At 55.4% G+C, this 19,562-nt stretch overlaps 1 protein-coding gene across 1 annotated transcript in view; it reads right to left on the bottom strand.

Moving 5' to 3' along the window:
• The window catches only part of lta4h (leukotriene A4 hydrolase), a 36,874-nt gene extending 17,718 nt beyond the window's left edge, over positions 1-19,156 (bottom strand). Inside the window, exons 1-3 of the mRNA XM_079263470.1 lie at positions 19,000-19,156; positions 18,634-18,764; positions 18,437-18,557 (exon numbers count right to left, since the gene is read on the bottom strand). Coding sequence (XP_079119596.1) covers positions 18,437-18,557; positions 18,634-18,764; positions 19,000-19,146 — 399 coding nt within the window. The 5' untranslated portion in view covers positions 19,147-19,156. The remainder of the gene's footprint in view (positions 1-18,436; positions 18,558-18,633; positions 18,765-18,999) is intronic.
• Between the last annotated feature and the right edge of the window lie 406 nt (positions 19,157-19,562).

Raw genomic sequence — 19,562 nt, 5'->3', positions numbered from 1 at the left:
GTCCAGGGACTAGTACCAGTCCTGGTCCAGGTTCCAGTCCAGGGACTAGTACCAGTCCTGGTCCAGGTTCCAGTCCAGGGACTAGTACCAGTCCTGGTCGAGGTTCCAGTCCAGAAACTAGTACCAGTCCTGGTCCAGGTTCCAGTCCAGAGACTAGTACCAGTCCTGGTCCAGGTTTCAGTCCAGAGACTAGTACCAGTCCTGGTCCAGGTTCCAGTCCAGGGACTAGTACCAGTCCTGGTTCCGGTCCAGGGACAAGTACCAGTCCAGGTTCCAGTCCAGAGACTAGTACCAGTCCTGGTTCCGGTCCAGGGACTAGTACCAGTCCAGGTTCCGGTCCAGGGACTGGTACCAGTCCTGGTTCCGGTCCAGGGACTAGTACCAGTCCAGATTCCAGTCCAGAGACTAGTACCAGTCCTGGTCCAGGTTTCAGTCCAGGGACTAGTACCAGTCCTGGTCCAGGTTCCAGTCCAGAGACTAGTACCAGTCCTGGTCCAGGTTCCAGTACAGAGACTAGTACCAGTCCTGGTCCAGGTTCCAGTCCAGAGACTAGTACCAGTCCTGGTCCAGGTTCCAGTCCAGGGACCAGTACCAGTCCTGGTTCCGGTCCAGAGACTAGTACCAGTCCTGGTCCAGGTTCCAGTCCAGAGACTACTACCAGTCCTGGTTCCGGTCCAGAGACTAGCACCAGTCCTGGTCCAGGTTCCAGTCCAGAGACTAGTACCAGTCCTGGTCCAGGTTCCAGTCCAGAGACTAGTACCAGTCCTGGTCCAGGTTCCAGTCCAGAGACTACTACCAGTCCTGGTTCCGGTCCAGAGACTAGCACCAGTCCTGGTCCAGGTTCCAGTCCAGAGACTAGTACCAGTCCTGGTCCAGGTTCCAGTCCAGAGACTAGTACCAGTCTTGGTCCAGGTTCTAGTCCAGAGACTAGTACCAGTCCTGGTCCAGGTTCCAGTCCAGGGACAAGTACCAGTCCAGGTTCCAGTCCAGAGACTAGCACCAGTCCTGGTTCTGGTCCAGGGACTAGTACCAGTCCAGGTTCCGGTCCAGGGACTGGTACCAGTCCATGTTCCGGTCCAGGGACTAGTACCAGTCCTGGTCCAGGTTCCAGTCCAGAGACTAGTACCAGTCCTGGTCCAGGTTCCAGTCCAGAGACTAGTACCAGTCCTGGTCCAGGTTCCAGTCCAGGGACTAGTACCAGTCCTGGTCCAGGTTCCAGTCCAGGGACTAGTACCAGTCCTGGTCCAGGTTCCAGTCCAGGGACTAGTACCAGTCCTGGTCCAGGTTCCAGTCCAGGGACTAGTACCAGTCCTGGTCGAGGTTCCAGTCCAGAAACTAGTACCAGTCCTGGTCCAGGTTCCAGTCCAGGGACTAGTACCAGTCCTGGTTCTGGTCCAGAGACCAGTCCCAGTCCTGGTCCAGGTTTCAGTCCAGAGACTAATACCAGTCCTGGTTCCGGTCCAGGGACTAGTACCAGTCCAGGTCCAGGTTTCAGTCCAGGGACTAGTACCAGTCCTGGTCCAGGTTCCAGTCCAGGGACTAGTACCAGTCCTGGTCCAGGTTTCAGTCCAGAGACTAGTACCAGTCCTGGTTCCGGTCCAGAAACCAGTACCAGTCCAGGTCCAGGTTCCAGTCCAGAGACTAGTACCAGTCCAGGTCCAGGTTTCAGTCCAGGGACTAGTACCAGTCCAGGTCCAGGTTCCAGTCCAGGGACTAGTACCAGTCCTGGTCCAGGTTCCAGTCCAGGGACTAGTACCAGTCCTGGTCCAGGTTCCAGTCCAGGGACTAGTACCAGTCCTGGTCCAGGTTCCAGTCCAGGGACTAGTACCAGTCCTGGTTCCGGTCCAGGGACTAGTACCAGTCCTGGTTCCGGTCCAGGGACTAGTACCAGTCCTGGTCCAGGTTCCAGTCCAGAGACTAGTACCAGTCCTGGTCCAGGTTTCAGTCCAGAGACTAGTAGCAGTCCTGGTCCAGGTTTCAGTCCAGAGACTAGTACCAGTCCTGGTCCAGGTTCCAGTCCAGAGACTAGTACCAGTCCTGGTCCAGGTTCCAGACCCAGGGACAAGTACCAGTCCAGAGACTAGTACCAGTCCTGGTCCAGGTTTCAGTCCAGAGACTAGTACCAGTCCTGGTCCAGGTTCCAGTCCAGGGACTAGTACCAGTCCTGGTCCAGGTTCCAGTCCAGGGACTAGTACCAGTCCTGTTCCGGTCCAGGGACAAGTACCAGTCCAGGTTCCAGTCCAGAGACTAGTACCAGTCCTGGTTCCGGTCCAGGGACTAGTACCAGTCCAGGGACTGGTACCAGTCCTGGTTCCGGTCCAGGGACTAGTACCAGTCCAGATTCCAGTCCAGAGACTAGTACCAGACCTGGTCCAGGTTTCAGTCCAGGGACTAGTACCAGTCCTGCTCCAGGTTCCAGTCCAGAGACTAGTACCAGTCCTGCTCCAGGTTCCAGTCCAGAGACTAGTACCAGTCCTGGTCCAGGTTCCAGTCCAGAGACTAGTACCAGTCCTGGTCCAGGTTCCAGTCCAGAGACTAGTACCAGTCCTGGTCCAGGTTCCAGTCCAGAGACTAGTACCAGTCCTGGTCCAGGTTCCAGTCCAGAGACTAGCACCAGTCCTGGTTCCGGTCCAGAGACTAGTACCAGTCCTGGTCCAGGTTCCAGTCCAGAGACTAGTACCAGTCCTGGTCCAGGTTCCAGTCCAGAGACTAGTACCAGTCCTGGTCCAGGTTCCAGTCCAGAGACTAGTACCAGTCCTGGTTCAGGTTTCAGTCCAGAGACTAGTACCAGTCCTGGTTCCGGTCCAGAGACTAGTACCAGTCCAGGTTCCGGTCCAGGGACTAGTACCAGTCCTTGTTCCGGTCCAGGGACTAGTACCAGTCCAGGTTCCAGTCCAGAGACTAGTACCAGTCCTGGTCCAGGTTCCAGTCCAGAGACTAGTACCAGTCCTGGTTCCGGTCCAGGGACTAGTACCAGTCCAGGTTCCAGTCCAGAGACTAGTACCAGTCCTGGTCCAGGTTCCAGTCCAGGGACTAGTACCAGTCCTGGTCCAGGTTCCAGTCCAGAGACTAGTACCAGTCCTGGTCCAGGTTCCAGTCCAGAGACTAGTACCAGTCCTGGTTCCAGTCCAGAGACTAGTACCAGTCCTGGTTCCAGTCCAGAGACTAGTACCAGTCCTGGTCCAGGTTTCAGTCCAGAGACTAATACCAGTCCTGGTCCAGATTCCAGTCCAGGGACAAGTACCAGTCCAGGTTCCAGTCCAGAGACTAGTACCAGTCCTTTTCCAGGTTCCAGTCCAGAGACTAGTACCAGTCCTGGTTCCGGTCCAGGGACTAGTACCAGTCCAGGTTCCAGTCCAGAGACTAGTACCAGTCCTGGTCCAGGTTCCAGTCCAGGGACTAATACCAGTCCTGGTCCAGGTTCCAGTCCAGAGACTAGTACCAGTCCTGGTCCAGGTTTCAGTCCAGAGACTAGTACCAGTCCTGGTCCAGGTTCCAGTCCAGGGACTAGTACCAGTCCTGGTCCAGGTTCAAGTCCAGGGACTAGTACCAGTCCTGGTTCCGGTCCAGGGACAAGTACCAGTCCAGGTTCCGGTCCAGAGACTAGTACCAGTCCTGGTTCCGGTCCAGTGACTAGTGCCAGTCCAGGTTCCGGTCCAGGGACTGGTACGAGTCCAGGTTCCGGTCCAGGGACTAGTACCAGTCCAGATTCCAGTCCAGAGACTAGTACCAGTCCTGGTCCAGGTTTCAGTCCAGGGACTAGTACCAGTCCTGGTCCAGGTTCCAGTCCAGAGACTAGTACCAGTCCTGGTCCAGGTTCCAGTCCAGAGACTAGTACCAGTCCTGGTCCAGGTTCCAGAGACTAGTACCAGTCCTGGTCCAGGTTCCAGTCCAGAGACTAGTACCAGTCCTGGTCCAGGTTCCAGTCCAGAGACTAGTACCAGTCCTGGTCCAGGTTCCAGTCCAGAGACTAGTACCAGTCCTGGTTCAGGTTTCAGTCCAGAGACTAGTACCAGTCCTGGTTCCGGTCCAGAGACTAGTACCAGTCCAGGTTCCGGTCCAGGAACTAGTACCAGTCCTTGTTCCGGTCCAGGGACTAGTACCAGTCCATGTTCCAGTCCAGAGACTAGTACCAGTCCTGGTCCAGGTTCCAGTCCAGAGACTAGCACCAGTCCTGGTTCCGGTCCAGGGACTAGTACCAGTCCAGGTTCCAGTCCAGAGACTAGTACCAGTCCTGGTCCAGGTTCCAGTCCAGGGACTAGTACCAGTCCTGGTCCAGGTTCCAGTCCAGAGACTAGTACCAGTCCTGGTCCAGGTTCCAGTCCAGAGACTAGTACCAGTCCTGGTTCCAGTCCAGAGACTAGTACCAGTCCTGGTCCAGGTTTCAGTCCAGAGACTAATACCAGTCCTGGTCCAGATTCCAGTCCAGGGACAAGTACCAGTCCAGGTTCCAGTCCAGAGACTAGTACCAGTCCTTTTCCAGGTTCCAGTCCAGAGACTAGTACCAGTCCTGGTTCCGGTCCAGGGACTAGTACCAGTCCAGGTTCCAGTCCAGAGACTAGTACCAGTCCTGGTCCAGGTTCCAGTCCAGGGACTAATACCAGTCCTGGTCCAGGTTCCAGTCCAGAGACTAGTACCAGTCCTGGTCCAGGTTTCAGTCCAGAGACTAGTACCAGTCCTGGTCCAGGTTCCAGTCCAGGGACTAGTACCAGTCCTGGTCCAGGTTCAAGTCCAGGGACTAGTACCAGTCCTGGTTCCGGTCCAGGGACAAGTACCAGTCCAGGTTCCGGTCCAGAGACTAGTACCAGTCCTGGTTCCGGTCCAGTGACTAGTACCAGTCCAGGTTCCGGTCCAGGGACTGGTACGAGTCCAGGTTCCGGTCCAGGGACTAGTACCAGTCCAGATTCCAGTCCAGAGACTAGTACCAGTCGTGGTCCAGGTTTCAGTCCAGGGACTAGTACCAGTCCTGGTCCAGGTTCCAGTCCAGAGACTAGTACCAGTCCTGGTCCAGGTTCCAGTCCAGAGACTAGTACCAGTCCTGGTCCAGGTTCCAGTCCAGAGACTAGTACCAGTCCTGGTCCAGGTTCCAGTCCAGAGACTAGTACCAGTCCTGGTCCAGGTTTCAGTCCAGAGACTAGTACCAGTCCTGGTCCAGGTTCCAGTCCAGGGACTAGTACCAGTCCTGGTCCAGGTTCAAGTCCAGGGACTAGTACCAGTCCTGGTTCCGGTCCAGGGACAAGTACCAGTCCAGGTTCCGGTCCAGAGACTAGTACCAGTCCTGGTTCCGGTCCAGTGACTAGTGCCAGTCCAGGTTCCGGTCCAGGGACTGGTACGAGTCCAGGTTCCGGTCCAGGGACTAGTACCAGTCCAGATTCCAGTCCAGAGACTAGTACCAGTCCTGGTCCAGGTTTCAGTCCAGGGACTAGTACCAGTCCTGGTCCAGGTTCCAGTCCAGAGACTAGTACCAGTCCTGGTCCAGGTTCCAGTCCAGAGACTAGTACCAGTCCTGGTCCAGGTTCCAGAGACTAGTACCAGTCCTGGTCCAGGTTCCAGTCCAGAGACTAGTACCAGTCCTGGTCCAGGTTCCAGTCCAGAGACTAGTACCAGTCCTGGTCCAGGTTCCAGTCCAGAGACTAGTACCAGTCCTGGTTCAGGTTTCAGTCCAGAGACTAGTACCAGTCCTGGTTCCGGTCCAGAGACTAGTACCAGTCCAGGTTCCGGTCCAGGAACTAGTACCAGTCCTTGTTCCGGTCCAGGGACTAGTACCAGTCCATGTTCCAGTCCAGAGACTAGTACCAGTCCTGGTCCAGGTTCCAGTCCAGAGACTAGCACCAGTCCTGGTTCCGGTCCAGGGACTAGTACCAGTCCAGGTTCCAGTCCAGAGACTAGTACCAGTCCTGGTCCAGGTTCCAGTCCAGGGACTAGTACCAGTCCTGGTCCAGGTTCCAGTCCAGAGACTAGTACCAGTCCTGGTCCAGGTTCCAGTCCAGAGACTAGTACCAGTCCTGGTTCCAGTCCAGAGACTAGTACCAGTCCTGGTCCAGGTTTCAGTCCAGAGACTAATACCAGTCCTGGTCCAGATTCCAGTCCAGGGACAAGTACCAGTCCAGGTTCCAGTCCAGAGACTAGTACCAGTCCTTTTCCAGGTTCCAGTCCAGAGACTAGTACCAGTCCTGGTTCCGGTCCAGGGACTAGTACCAGTCCAGGTTCCAGTCCAGAGACTAGTACCAGTCCTGGTCCAGGTTCCAGTCCAGGGACTAATACCAGTCCTGGTCCAGGTTCCAGTCCAGAGACTAGTACCAGTCCTGGTCCAGGTTTCAGTCCAGAGACTAGTACCAGTCCTGGTCCAGGTTCCAGTCCAGGGACTAGTACCAGTCCTGGTCCAGGTTCAAGTCCAGGGACTAGTACCAGTCCTGGTTCCGGTCCAGGGACAAGTACCAGTCCAGGTTCCGGTCCAGAGACTAGTACCAGTCCTGGTTCCGGTCCAGTGACTAGTACCAGTCCAGGTTCCGGTCCAGGGACTGGTACGAGTCCAGGTTCCGGTCCAGGGACTAGTACCAGTCCAGATTCCAGTCCAGAGACTAGTACCAGTCGTGGTCCAGGTTTCAGTCCAGGGACTAGTACCAGTCCTGGTCCAGGTTCCAGTCCAGAGACTAGTACCAGTCCTGGTCCAGGTTCCAGTCCAGAGACTAGTACCAGTCCTGGTCCAGGTTCCAGTCCAGAGACTAGTACCAGTCCTGGTCCAGGTTCCAGTCCAGAGACTAGTACCAGTCCTGGTTCCGGTCCAGAGACTAGTACCAGTCCTGGTCCAGGTTCCAGTCCAGAGACTAGTACCAGTCCTGGTCCAGGTTTCAGTCCAGAGACTAGTACCAGTCCTGGTTCAGGTTTCAGTCCAGAGACTAGTACCAGTCCTGGTTCCGGTCCAGAGACTAGTACCAGTCCAGGTTCCGGTCCAGGGACTAGTACCAGTCCTTGTTCCGGTCCAGGGACTAGTACCAGTCCAGGTTCCAGTCCAGAAACTAGTACCAGTCCTGGTCCAGGTTTCAGTCCAGAGACTAGTACCAGTCCTGGTCCAGGTTTCAGTCCAGAGACTGGTACCAGTCCTGGTTCCGGTCCAGGGACTGGTACCAGTCCTGGTTCCGGTCCAGGGACTAGTACCAGTCCTGCTCCAGGTTTCAGTCCAGAGACTAATACCAGTCCTGGTCCAGGTTTCAGTCCAGAGACTAGTACCAGTTCTGGTCCAGGATTCAGTCCAGAGACTAATACTAGTCCTGGTCCAGGTTTCAGTCCAGAGACTAGTACCAGTCCTGGTCCAGGATTCAGTCCAGAGACTAATACTAGTCCTGGTCCAGGTTTCAGTCCAGAGACTAGTACCAGTCCTGGTCCAGGTTCCAGTCCAGAGACTAGTACCAGTCCTGGTCCAGGTTCCAGTCCAGAGACTAGTACCAGTCCTGGTCCAGGTCCCAGTCCAGAGACTAGTACCAGTCCAGGTTCCAGTCCAGAGACTAGTACCAGTCCTGGTCCAGGTTCCAGTCCAGAGACTAGTACCAGTCCTGGTTCCGGTCCAGGGACTAGTACCAGTCCAGGTTCCAGTCCAGAGACTAGTACCAGTCCTGGTCCAGGTTCCAGTCCAGGGACTAATACCAGTCCTGGTCCAGGTTCCAGTCCAGAGACTAGTACCAGTCCTGGTCCAGGTTTCAGTCCAGAGACTAGTACCAGTCCTGGTCCAGGTTCCAGTCCAGGGACTAGTACCAGTCCTGGTCCAGGTTCCAGTCCAGGTACTAGTACCAGTCCTGGTTCCGGTCCAGGGACAAGTACCAGTCCAGGTTCCAGTCCAGAGACTAGTACCAGTCCTGGTTCCGGTCCAGGGACTAGTACCAGTCCAGGTTCCGGTCCAGGGACTGGTACCAGTCCAGGTTCCGGTCCAGGGACTAGTACCAGTCCAGATTCCAGTCCAGAGACTAGTACCAGTCCTGGTCCAGGTTTCAGTCCAGGGACTAGTACCAGTCCTGGTCCAGGTTCCAGTCCAGAGACTAGTACCAGTCCTGGTCCAGGTTCCAGTCCAGAGACTAGTACCAGTCCTGGTCCAGGTTCCAGTCCAGAGACTAGTACCAGTCCTGGTCCAGGTTCCAGTCCAGAGACTAGTACCAGTCCTGGTTCCGGTCCAGAGACTAGTACCAGTCCTGGTCCAGGTTCCAGTCCAGAGACTAGTACCAGTCCTGGTCCAGGTTTCAGTCCAGAGACTAGTACCAGTCCTGGTTCAGGTTTCAGTCCAGAGACTAGTACCAGTCCTGGTTCCGGTCCAGAGACTAGTACCAGTCCAGGTTCCGGTCCAGGGACTAGTACCAGTCCTTGTTCCGGTCCAGGGACTAGTACCAGTCCAGGTTCCAGTCCAGAGACTAGTACCAGTCCTGGTTCCAGTCCAGAGACTAGTACCAGTCCTGGTCCAGGTTTCAGTCCAGAGACTAGTACCAGTCCTGGTCCTGGTTCCGGTCCAGAGACTACTACCAGTCCTGGTCCTGGTTCCGGTCCAGGGACTGGTACCAGTCCTGGTTCCGGTCCAGGGACTGGTACCAGTCCTGGTTCCGGTCCAGGGACTGGTACCAGTCCTGCTCCAGGTTTCAGTCCAGAGACTAATACCAGTCCTGGTCCAGGATTCAGTCCAGAGACTAGTACCAGTTCTGGTCCAGGATTCAGTCCAGAGACTAATACTAGTCCTGGTCCAGGTTTCAGTCCAGAGACTAGTACCAGTCCTGGTCCAGGTTCCAGTCCAGAGACTAGTACCAGTCCTGGTCCAGGTCCCAGTCCAGAGACTAGTACCAGTCCAGGTTCCAGTCCAGAGACTAGTACCAGTCCTGGTTCAGGTTTCAGTCCAGAGACTAGTACCAGTCCTGGTTCCGGTCCAGAGACTAGTACCAGTCCAGGTTCCGGTCCAGGGACTAGTACCAGTCCTTGTTCCGGTCCAGGGACTAGTACCAGTCCAGGTTCCAGTCCAGAAACTAGTACCAGTCCTGGTCCAGGTTTCAGTCCAGAGACTAGTACCAGTCCTGGTCCAGGTTTCAGTCCAGAGACTGGTACCAGTCCTGGTTCCGGTCCAGGGACTGGTACCAGTCCTGGTTCCGGTCCAGGGACTAGTACCAGTCCTGCTCCAGGTTTCAGTCCAGAGACTAATACCAGTCCTGGTCCAGGTTTCAGTCCAGAGACTAGTACCAGTTCTGGTCCAGGATTCAGTCCAGAGACTAATACTAGTCCTGGTCCAGGTTTCAGTCCAGAGACTAGTACCAGTCCTGGTCCAGGTTCCAGTCCAGAGACTAGTACCAGTCCTGGTCCAGGTTCCAGTCCAGAGACTAGTACCAGTCCTGGTCCAGGTCCCAGTCCAGAGACTAGTACCAGTCCAGGTTCCAGTCCAGAGACTAGTACCAGTCCTGGTCCAGGTTCCAGTCCAGAGACTAGTACCAGTCCTGGTTCCGGTCCAGGGACTAGTACCAGTCCAGGTTCCAGTCCAGAGACTAGTACCAGTCCTGGTCCAGGTTCCAGTCCAGGGACTAATACCAGTCCTGGTCCAGGTTCCAGTCCAGAGACTAGTACCAGTCCTGGTCCAGGTTTCAGTCCAGAGACTAGTACCAGTCCTGGTCCAGGTTCCAGTCCAGGGACTAGTACCAGTCCTGGTCCAGGTTCCAGTCCAGGTACTAGTACCAGTCCTGGTTCCGGTCCAGGGACAAGTACCAGTCCAGGTTCCAGTCCAGAGACTAGTACCAGTCCTGGTTCCGGTCCAGGGACTAGTACCAGTCCAGGTTCCGGTCCAGGGACTGGTACCAGTCCAGGTTCCGGTCCAGGGACTAGTACCAGTCCAGATTCCAGTCCAGAGACTAGTACCAGTCCTGGTCCAGGTTTCAGTCCAGGGACTAGTACCAGTCCTGGTCCAGGTTCCAGTCCAGAGACTAGTACCAGTCCTGGTCCAGGTTCCAGTCCAGAGACTAGTACCAGTCCTGGTCCAGGTTCCAGTCCAGAGACTAGTACCAGTCCTGGTCCAGGTTCCAGTCCAGAGACTAGTACCAGTCCTGGTTCCGGTCCAGAGACTAGTACCAGTCCTGGTCCAGGTTCCAGTCCAGAGACTAGTACCAGTCCTGGTCCAGGTTTCAGTCCAGAGACTAGTACCAGTCCTGGTTCAGGTTTCAGTCCAGAGACTAGTACCAGTCCTGGTTCCGGTCCAGAGACTAGTACCAGTCCAGGTTCCGGTCCAGGGACTAGTACCAGTCCTTGTTCCGGTCCAGGGACTAGTACCAGTCCAGGTTCCAGTCCAGAGACTAGTACCAGTCCTGGTTCCAGTCCAGAGACTAGTACCAGTCCTGGTCCAGGTTTCAGTCCAGAGACTAGTACCAGTCCTGGTCCTGGTTCCGGTCCAGAGACTACTACCAGTCCTGGTCCTGGTTCCGGTCCAGGGACTGGTACCAGTCCTGGTTCCGGTCCAGGGACTGGTACCAGTCCTGGTTCCGGTCCAGGGACTGGTACCAGTCCTGCTCCAGGTTTCAGTCCAGAGACTAATACCAGTCCTGGTCCAGGATTCAGTCCAGAGACTAGTACCAGTTCTGGTCCAGGATTCAGTCCAGAGACTAATACTAGTCCTGGTCCAGGTTTCAGTCCAGAGACTAGTACCAGTCCTGGTCCAGGTTCCAGTCCAGAGACTAGTACCAGTCCTGGTCCAGGTCCCAGTCCAGAGACTAGTACCAGTCCAGGTTCCAGTCCAGAGACTAGTACCAGTCCTGGTCCAGGTTCCAGTCCAGAGACTAGTACCAGTCCTGGTTCCGGTCCAGGGACTAGTACCAGTCCAGGTTCCAGTCCAGAGACTAGTACCAGTCCTGGTCCAGGTTTCAGTCCAGAGACTAATACCAGTCCTGGTCCAGATTCCAGTCCAGGGACAAGTACCAGTCCAGGTTCCAGTCCAGAGACTAGTACCAGTCCTGGTCCAGGTTCCAGTCCAGAGACTAGTACCAGTCCTGGTTCCGGTCCAGGGACTAGTACCAGTCCTGGTCCAGGTTCCAGTCCAGGGACTAATACCAGTCCTGGTCCAGGTTCCAGTCCAGAGACTAGTACCAGTCCTGGTCCAGGTTTTAGTCCAGAGACTAGTACCAGTCCAGGTTCCAGTCCAGGGACTAGTACCAGTCCTGGTCCAGGTTTCAGTCCAGAGACTAGTACCAGTCCTGGTTCCGGTCCAGGGACAAGTACCAGTCCAGGTTCCAGTCCAGAGACTAGTACCAGTCCTGGTTCCGGTCCAGGGACTAGTACCAGTCCAGGTTCCGGTCCAGGGACTGGTACCAGTCCTGGTTCTGGTCCAGGGACTAGTACCAGTCCTGCTCCAGGTTTCAGTCCAGAGACTAATACCAGTCCTGGTCCAGGTTTCAGTCCAGAGACTAGTACCAGTTCTGGTCCAGGATTCAGTCCAGAGACTAATACTAGTCCTGGTCCAGGTTTCAGTCCAGAGACTAGTACCAGTCCTGGTCCAGGTTCCAGTCCAGAGACTAGTACCAGTCCTGGTCCAGGTTCCAGTCCAGAGACTAGTACCAGTCCTGGTCCAGGTTCCAGTCCAGAGACAAGTACCAGTCCTGGTCCAGGTTCCAGTCCAGAGACTAGTACCAGTCCTGGTTCCGGTCCAGGGACTAGTACCAGTCCTGGTCCAGGTTCCAGTCCAGAGACTAGTACCAGTCCTGGTCCAGGTTTCAGTCCAGAGACTAATACCAGTCCTGGTCCAGATTCCAGTCCAGGGACAAGTACCAGTCCAGGTTCCAGTCCAGAGACTAGTACCAGTCCTGGTCCAGGTTCCAGTCCAGAGACTAGTACCAGTCCTGGTTCCGGTCCAGGGACTAGTACCAGTCCTGGTCCAGGTTCCAGTCCAGGGACTAATACCAGTCCTGGTCCAGGTTCCAGTCCAGAGACTAGTACCAGTCCTGGTCCAGGTTTTAGTCCAGAGACTAGTACCAGTCCAGGTTCCAGTCCAGGGACTAGTACCAGTCCTGGTCCAGGTTTCAGTCCAGAGACTAGTACCAGTCCTGGTTCCGGTCCAGGGACAAGTACCAGTCCAGGTTCCAGTCCAGAGACTAGTACCAGTCCTGGTTCCGGTCCAGGGACTAGTACCAGTCCAGGTTCCGGTCCAGGGACTGGTACCAGTCCTGGTTCTGGTCCAGGGACTAGTACCAGTCCTGCTCCAGGTTTCAGTCCAGAGACTAATACCAGTCCTGGTCCAGGTTTCAGTCCAGAGACTAGTACCAGTTCTGGTCCAGGATTCAGTCCAGAGACTAATACTAGTCCTGGTCCAGGTTTCAGTCCAGAGACTAGTACCAGTCCTGGTCCAGGTTCCAGTCCAGAGACTAGTACCAGTCCTGGTCCAGGTTCCAGTCCAGAGACTAGTACCAGTCCTGGTCCAGGTTCCAGTCCAGAGACTAGTACCAGTCCTGGTCCAGGTTCCAGTCCAGAGACTAGTACCAGTCCTGGTTCCGGTCCAGGGACTAGTACCAGTCCAGGTTCCGGTCCAGAGACTAGTACCAGTCCTGGTCCAGGTTCCAGTCCAGAGACTAGTACCAGTCCTGGTTCCGGTCCAGGGACTAGTACCAGTCCTGGTCCAGGTTCCAGTCCAGAGACTAGTACCAGTCCTGGTCCAGGTTCCAGTCCAGAGACTAGTACCAGTCCTGGTCCAGGTTTCAGTCCAGAGACTAATACCAGTCCTGGTCCAGATTCCAGTCCAGGGACAAGTACCAGTCCAGGTTCCAGTCCAGAGACTAGTACCAGTCCTGGTCCAGGTTCCAGTCCAGAGACTAGTACCAGTCCTGGTTCCGGTCCAGGGACTAGTACCAGTCCTGGTCCAGGTTCCAGTCCAGGGACTAATACCAGTCCTGGTCCAGGTTCCAGTCCAGAGACTAGTACCAGTCCTGGTCCAGGTTCCAGTCCAGAGACTAGTAAAAGTCCTGGTCCAGGTTTCAGTCCAGAGACTAGTACCAGTCCTGGTTCAGGTTTCAGTCCAGAGACTAGTACCAGTCCTGGTTCCGGTCCAGAGACTAGTACCAGTCCAGGTTCCGGTCCAGGGACTAGTACCAGTCCTTGTTCCGGTCCAGGGACTAGTACCAGTCCAGGTTCCAGTCCAGAGACTAGTACCAGTCCTGGTCCAGGTTTCAGTCCAGAGACTAGTACCAGTCCTGGTCCAGGTTTCAGTCCAGAGACTACTACCAGTCCTGGTCCTGGTTCCGGTCCAGGGACTGGTACCAGTCCTGGTTCCGGTCCAGGGAGTGGTACCAGTCCTGGTTCCGGTCCAGGGACTAGTACCAGTCCTGCTCCAGGTTTCAGTCCAGAGACTAATACCAGTCCTGGTCCAGGTTTCAGTCCAGAGACTAGTACCAGTTCTGGTCCACGATTCAGTCCAGAGACTAATACTAGTCCTGGTCCAGGTTTCAGTCCAGAGACTAGTACCAGTCCTGGTCCAGGTTCCAGTCCAGAGACTAGTACCAGTCCTGGTCCAGGTTCCAGTCCAGAGACTAGTACCAGTCCTGGTCCAGGTCCCAGTCCAGAGACTAGTACCAGTCCAGGTTCCAGTCCAGAGACTAGTACCAGTCCTGGTCCAGGTTCCAGTCCAGAGACTAGTACCAGTCCTGGTTCCGGTCCAGGGACTAGTACCAGTCCAGGTTCCAGTCCAGAGACTAGTACCAGTCCTGGTCCAGGTTCCAGTCCAGAGACTAGTACCAGTCCTGGTTCCGGTCCAGGGACTAGTACCAGTCCTGGTCCAGGTTCCAGTCCAGAGACTAGTACCAGTCCTGGTCCAGGTTTCAGTCCAGAGACTAATACCAGTCCTGGTCCAGATTCCAGTCCAGGGACAAGTACCAGTCCAGGTTCCAGTCCAGAGACTAGTACCAGTCCTGGTCCAGGTTCCAGTCCAGAGACTAGTACCAGTCCTGGTTCCGGTCCAGGGACTAGTACCAGTCCTGGTCCAGGTTCCAGTCCAGGGACTAATACCAGTCATGGTCCAGGTTCCAGTCCAGAGACTAGTACCAGTCCTGGTCCAGGTTTTAGTCCAGAGACTAGTACCAGTCCAGGTTCCAGTCCAGGGACTAGTACCAGTCCTGGTCCAGGTTTCAGTCCAGAGACTAGTACCAGTCCTGGTTCCGGTCCAGGGACAAGTACCAGTCCAGGTTCCAGTCCAGAGACTAGTACCAGTCCTGGTTCCGGTCCAGGGACTAGTACCAGTCCAGGTTCCGGTCCAGGGACTGGTACCAGTCCTGGTTCCGGTCCAGGGACTAGTACCAGTCCTGCTCCAGGTTTCAGTCCAGAGACTAATACCAGTCCTGGTCCAGGTTTCAGTCCAGAGACTAATACTAGTCCTGGTCCAGGTTTCAGTCCAGAGACTAGTACCAGTCCTGGTCCAGGTTCCAGTCCAGAGACTAGTACCAGTCCTGGTCCAGGTTCCAGTCCAGAGACTAGTACCAGTCCTGGTCCAGGTCCCAGTCCAGAGACTAGTACCAGTCCAGGTTCCAGTCCAGAGACTAGTACCAGTCCTGGTCCAGGTTCCAGTCCAGAGACTAGTACCAGTCCTGGTTCCGGTCCAGGGACTAGTACCAGTCCAGGTTCCAGTCCAGAGACTAGTACCAGTCCTGGTCCAGGTTCCAGTCCAGAGACTAGTACCAGTCCTGGTTCCGGTCCAGGGACTAGTACCAGTCCTGGTCCAGGTTCCAGTCCAGAGACTAGTACCAGTCCTGGTCCAGGTTTCAGTCCAGAGACTAATACCAGTCCTGGTCCAGATTCCAGTCCAGGGACAAGTACCAGTCCAGGTTCCAGTCCAGAGACTAGTACCAGTCCTGGTCCAGGTTCCAGTCCAGAGACTAGTACCAGTCCTGGTTCCGGTCCAGGGACTAGTACCAGTCCTGGTCCAGGTTCCAGTCCAGGGACTAATACCAGTCCTGGTCCAGGTTCCAGTCCAGAGACTAGTACCAGTCCTGGTCCAGGTTCCAGTCCAGAGACTAGTACCAGTCCTGGTCCAGGTTTCAGTCCAGAGACTAGTACCAGTCCTGGTTCAGGTTTCAGTCCAGAGACTAGTACCAGTCCTGGTTCCGGTCCAGAGACTAGTACCAGTCCAGGTTCCGGTCCAGGGACTAGTACCAGTCCTTGTTCCGGTCCAGGGACTAGTACCAGTCCAGGTTCCAGTCCAGAGACTAGTACCAGTCCTGGTCCAGGTTTCAGTCCAGAGACTAGTACCAGTCCTGGTCCAGGTTTCAGTCCAGAGACTACTACCAGTCCTGGTCCTGGTTCCGGTCCAGGGACTGGTACCAGTCCTGGTTCCGGTCCAGGGAGTGGTACCAGTCCTGGTTCCGGTCCAGGGACTAGTACCAGTCCTGGTTCCGGTCCAGGGACTAGTACCAGTCCTGGTCCAGGTTTCAGTCCAGAGACTAGTACCAGTCCTGGTCCAGGTTCCAGTCCAGAGACTAGTACCAGTCCTGGTCCAGGTTTCAGTCCAGAGACTAATACCAGTCCTGGTCCAGATTCAAGTCCAGGGACAAGTACCAGTCCAGGTTCCAGTCCAGAGACTAGTACCAGTCCTGGTCCAGGTTCCAGTCCAGAGACTAGTACCAGTCCTGGTTCCGGTCCAGGGACTAGTACCAGTCCTGGTCCAGGTTCCAGTCCAGGGACTAATACCAGTCCTGGTCCAGGTTCCAGTCCAGAGACTAGTACCAGTCCTGGTCCAGGTTTTAGTCCAGAGACTAGTACCAGTCCAGGTTCCAGTCCAGGGACTAGTACCAGTCCTGGTCCAGGTTTCAGTCCAGAGACTAGTACCAGTCCTGGTTCCGGTCCAGGGACAAGTACCAGTCCAGGTTCCAGTCCAGAGACTAGTACCAGTCCTGGTTCCGGTCCAGGGACTAGTACCAGTCCAGGTTCCGGTCCAGGGACTGGTACCAGTCCTGGTTCCGGTCCAGGGACTAGTACCAGTCCTGCTCCAGGTTTCAGTCCAGAGACTAATACCAGTCCTGGTCCAGGTTTCAGTCCAGAGACTAATACTAGTCCTGGTCCAGGTTTCAGTCCAGAGACTAGTACCAGTCCTGGTCCAGGTTCCAGTCCAGAGACTAGTACCAGTCCTGGTCCAGGTTCCAGTCCAGAGACTAGTACCAGTCCTGGTCCAGGTCCCAGTCCAGAGACTAGTACCAGTCCAGGTTCCAGTCCAGAGACTAGTACCAGTCCTGGTCCAGGTTCCAGTCCAGAGACTAGTACCAGTCCTGGTTCCGGTCCAGGGACTAGTACCAGTCCAGGTTCCAGTCCAGAGACTAGTACCAGTCCTGGTCCAGGTTCCAGTCCAGAGACTAGTACCAGTCCTGGTTCCGGTCCAGGGACTAGTACCAGTCCTGGTCCAGGTTCCAGTCCAGAGACTAGTACCAGTCCTGGTCCAGGTTTCAGTCCAGAGACTAATACCAGTCCTGGTCCAGGTTCCAGTCCAGAGACTAGTACCAGTCCTGGTTCCGGTCCAGGGACTAGTACCAGTCCTGGTCCAGGTTCCAGTCCAGGGACTAATACCAGTCCTGGTCCAGGTTCCAGTCCAGAGACTAGTACCAGTCCTGGTCCAGGTTTTAGTCCAGAGACTAGTACCAGTCCAGGGACTAGTACCAGTCCTGGTCCAGGTTTCAGTCCAGAGACTAGTACCAGTCCTGGTTCCGGTCCAGGGACAAGTACCAGTCCTGGTTCCGGTCCAGGGACAAGTACCAGTCCAGGTTCCAGTCCAGAGACTAGTACCAGTCCTGGTTCCGGTCCAGGGACTAGTACCAGTCCAGGTTCCAGTCCAGGGACTGGTACCAGTCCTGGTTCCGGTCCAGGGACTAGTACCAGTCCAGATTCCAGTCCAGAGACTAGTACCAGTCCTGGTCCAGGTTTCAGTCCAGGGACTAGTACCAGTCCTGGTCCAGGTTCCAGTCCTGGTTCCGGTCCAGAGACTAGTACCAGTCCTGGTCCAGGTTCCAGTCCAGAGACTAGTACCAGTCCTGGTTCCGGTCCAGAGACTAGTACCAGTCCTGGTCCAGGTTCCAGTCCAGAGACTAGTACCAGTCCTGGTCCAGGTTTCAGTCCAGAGACTAGTACCAGTCCTGGTTCCGGTCCAGAGACTAGTACCAGTCCAGGTTCCAGTCCAGGGACTAGTACCAGTCCTGGTCCAGGTTTCAGTCCAGAGACTAGTACCAGTCCTGGTTCCAGGTCCAGGGACTAGTACCAGTCCAGGTTCCAGTCCAGAGACTAGTACCAGTCCTGGTCCAGGTTTCAGTCCAGAGACTAGTACCAGTCCTGGTTCCGGTCCAGAGACTAGTACCAGTCCAGGTTCCGGTCCAGGGACTAGTACCAGTCCTGGTTCCGGTCCAGGGACTAGTACCAGTCCAGGTTCCAGTCCAGGGACTAGTACCAGTCCTGGTCCAGGTTTCAGTCCAGAGACTAGTACCAGTCCTGGTCCAGGTTCCAGTCCAGAGACTAGTACCAGTCCTTGTTCCGGTCCAGGGACTAGTACCAGTCCTGGTTCCTGTCCAGGGACTAGTACCAGTCCAGGTTCCAGTCCAGAGACTAGTACCAGTCCTGGTCCAGGTTCCAGTCCAGAGACTAGTACCAGTCCTGGTTCAGGTCCAGGGACTAGTACCAGTCCAGGTTCCGGTCCAGGGACTAGTACCAGTCCTGGTTCCGGTCCAGGGACTAGTACCAGTTCTGGTCCAGGTTTCAGTCCAGAGACTAATACCAGTCCTGGTCCAGGTTCCAGTCCAGAGACTAGTACCAGTCCTGGTTCCGGTCCAGAGACTAGTACCAGTCCTGGTCCAGGTTCCAGTCCAGAGACTAGTACCAGTCCTGGTCCAGGTTCCGGTCCAGAGACTAGTACCAGTCCTGGTCCAGGTTCCAGTCCAGAGACTAGTACCAGTCTTGGTCCAGGTTCCAGTCCAGAGACTAGTACCAGTCCTGGTCCAGGTTTCAGTCCAGAGACTAGTACCAGTCTTGGTCCAGGTTCCAGTCCAGAGACTAGTACCAGTCCTGGTCCAGGTTCCAGTCCAGAGACTAGTACCAGTCCTGGTCCAGGTTCCGGTCCAGAGACTAGTACCAGTCCTGGTCCAGGTTCCAGTCCAGAGACTAGTACCAGTCCTGGTCCAGGTTCCAGTCCAGGGACTAGTACCAGTCTTGGTTCTAGTCCAGGGACTGATTCCAGTCCAGTTTCCCGTCCAGGTTCCAGTCGCAGTCCTGGTCCAGAAGCAACTGGACCAAACTGGTTGAAACTGGTAAAAAGGTGAAATTTGGGGTTCTTGGTCAATGTGTAGTTTCTCAAAGTTTCATGTCGCCATCAGAAACCACAGAAGAAGAAAAGGAAGTGACAGACGTGTCACAGTGAAGACGGTTTCCAACATCCTCTTTCCGTTACCATGGCAACGGCTGGACAGGCGATACTCACCTGGCACTGGCTGAACAGGTACGGCTGCTTCTTCCCAGCGGTCTGCTCAGGTGTGAGCCACTGCAGAGCGGTCGCCAACGGAGACGTCTTATAGGTCACCTCCACGATGACATGCTGGCCCCTGATTGGTCCACACAGACACGTGGGTTACACCTGTTCTCCAAAGGTGGAGGGCATTAAAAGGTCAGCGGGGTTACCTGGACAGGTGGGAGGGGAGCGTGATGTCCAACGGTGTCCCCTTGAAGCTGTGTCTGGGTCCCAGACTGAAGTGGACCGGCTGCTGGTTGACCGTCACGGCGTGGATGTCCAGGTCTCTGGTATCCAACGTCTGCAGCGAGCAGAACACCTGCTGAGTCAGCTGACCTACCTGAGACTATCACACCTTTCCTACCGGGACAAAGTCTGCCGCCAGCACGCCTGCAGGTCTACCTGCATGTCAAAGTCCAGAGACGTGCTGGCAGCAAAACCGTCCTCGCTTTGACGCCTGAACCTGTCCTGTAGCCCACCTGTCCAGGTACCCCCCCCCCCCCCCCCAAAACCTGTCCAGACCCACCAGGACCCACCAGGACGGACAGACGGTCCTCCAGCGCCTCCACGGTGAGCTGCACCTTCCCGCGGATGACGTGTGAGGAGAAGTCCAGGTGCAGCAGCAGGTGGAGGTGTCTGGTGAGACACCTGGAGGAGGAGGAGAAGGAGCATGGGTCCGCCATGATCCGTTCCGCTGGCAGACTGGCGGGGGGAGGGGAACCCGGAACGCGCTTTTAATACCGCCGGAAACCGCTGCCTCAACTTCCGCTCTGGCTTTTCACAGTAAAGCTGAAACATTAAGAAAACTTTTTTTTTTAAAATAAAACCTGAATTATTAACAATAAATAAAGATAATTTATTTAAATGTTGATATAAACTTGATGTTTAAATCCAAGAAGACACAGTTCTGGATCCAACTGGACCTCCGGAACCACCAGAAGAACCTGGTCTGGTCCACCTTCCTGAGACTGACTTTTCTCAGCAGGAGGAAGAGGAGGAAGAAGGATGATGATGATGATGATGATGGTGAGGAAGAGTAGAAAGAAGGAGGTCAGAACGACTGTAACCCTACAAATCAAAGCCAGAACATGTGAGGACG

This window comes from Telmatherina bonti (assembly GCF_933228915.1).
Source record: "Telmatherina bonti genome assembly, chromosome: 23".
Classification (NCBI taxonomy): Eukaryota; Metazoa; Chordata; class Actinopteri; order Atheriniformes; family Telmatherinidae; genus Telmatherina; species Telmatherina bonti.
This window is presented reverse-complemented; position numbering and strand designations above follow the sequence as displayed.